General features: G+C 62.9%; 1 protein-coding gene across 1 annotated transcript in view; it reads left to right on the top strand.

The window, feature by feature from the left end:
- The first annotated feature begins 464 nt into the window (after positions 1 to 464).
- GSDMA (gasdermin A) overlaps positions 465 to 1,025 on the top strand; it is a 14,362-nt gene continuing 13,801 nt past the window's right edge. The window contains exons 1-2 of the mRNA XM_004707444.1: positions 465 to 678; positions 838 to 1,018. Of these exons, the coding sequence (XP_004707501.1) occupies positions 465 to 678; positions 838 to 1,018 (395 nt within the window). The remainder of the gene's footprint in view (positions 679 to 837; positions 1,019 to 1,025) is intronic.

Raw genomic sequence — 1,025 nt, forward strand, 5'->3', positions numbered from 1 at the left:
GGGGGGGGGGCTGGAGGAGAAGAGCCCTCTCGGCCACTGGGGGGGTTGCTGAGGGCTGTTTGGTTAGGGTCACACTGGCGGCCATGCGTCGAGGCCTCGGTGGCAGTGGCCTTGCAGTGACCCGAGTGGACAGGGCAGAACTGTCCCTGTGGGTTTCCAGGACGGTAAATCTCTGTGGACTTAGAAAGCCTCGTCTTTCTCCCTCGGAGTGGCTGGTAGTTTCAAACCATCAACCTTGCAGCTCACAGGCAAGTTCTTCACCACGACTCCTCCAAGCTCCTCAGTTAAGGTAATGCCTCCTTCCAGCTCGCTTGGACAGCCCGGGCATCTAGGCAGCTTTAAGAGTCTCTCGCCGCCCTTCCCCTGCCCTGTTCCTGCCGAGATACAGGTGGCCTCTCCCGGCCACGGGTGTCCACAGCAGCCTCCGTGACACTCCCCCGCCCCCTGCCCTCCCTGCAGACACAATGACCATGTTCGAGAATGTTACCCGGGCCCTGGCCAGACAGCTCAACCCCCGCGGCGACTTGGTACCCCTGGACAGCCTCATTGACTTCAAGCGCTTCCATCCCTTCTGCCTGGTGCTGAGGAAGAGGAGGAGCACGCTGTTCTGGGGCGCCCGCTATGTCCACACCGACTACTCCCTCCTGGACCTGCTGGAGGCCGGCAGCTCCCCTGAGGGTCAGTCTCCGTGGGCAGCCAGGACCTGTCGGGGCCAGCCACTCGACCTCGCTCCGTGCAGACAAAGTTGGTGGCCTCAGCCCCAAGTTCGGATGAGGAGCTGAGGCAGAGGTGGGGGGCACCCCTGGGCCCAGCTCCCTTGTCGTGTGTCTCTGGCAGAGCCAACAGACAGTGGGAACTTCGGGTTCACGAACATGCTGGATGCCCGCGTGGAGGGAAAAGTGGACATGCCCAAGACGGTGAAGGTGACAGGGACGGCCGGCCTCTCCCGCAACAGCACCCTGGAGGTCCAGACGCTCAGTGTGGCCCCCAAGGCCCTGGAGAGCCTGCAAGAAAAGCGGTGAGAG

Source organism: Echinops telfairi, unplaced genomic scaffold (genome assembly GCF_000313985.2).
Source record: "Echinops telfairi isolate 266 unplaced genomic scaffold, ASM31398v2 ScPeMD7_7458;HRSCAF=8496, whole genome shotgun sequence".
In the NCBI taxonomy this organism is placed as follows: Eukaryota; Metazoa; Chordata; class Mammalia; order Afrosoricida; family Tenrecidae; genus Echinops; species Echinops telfairi.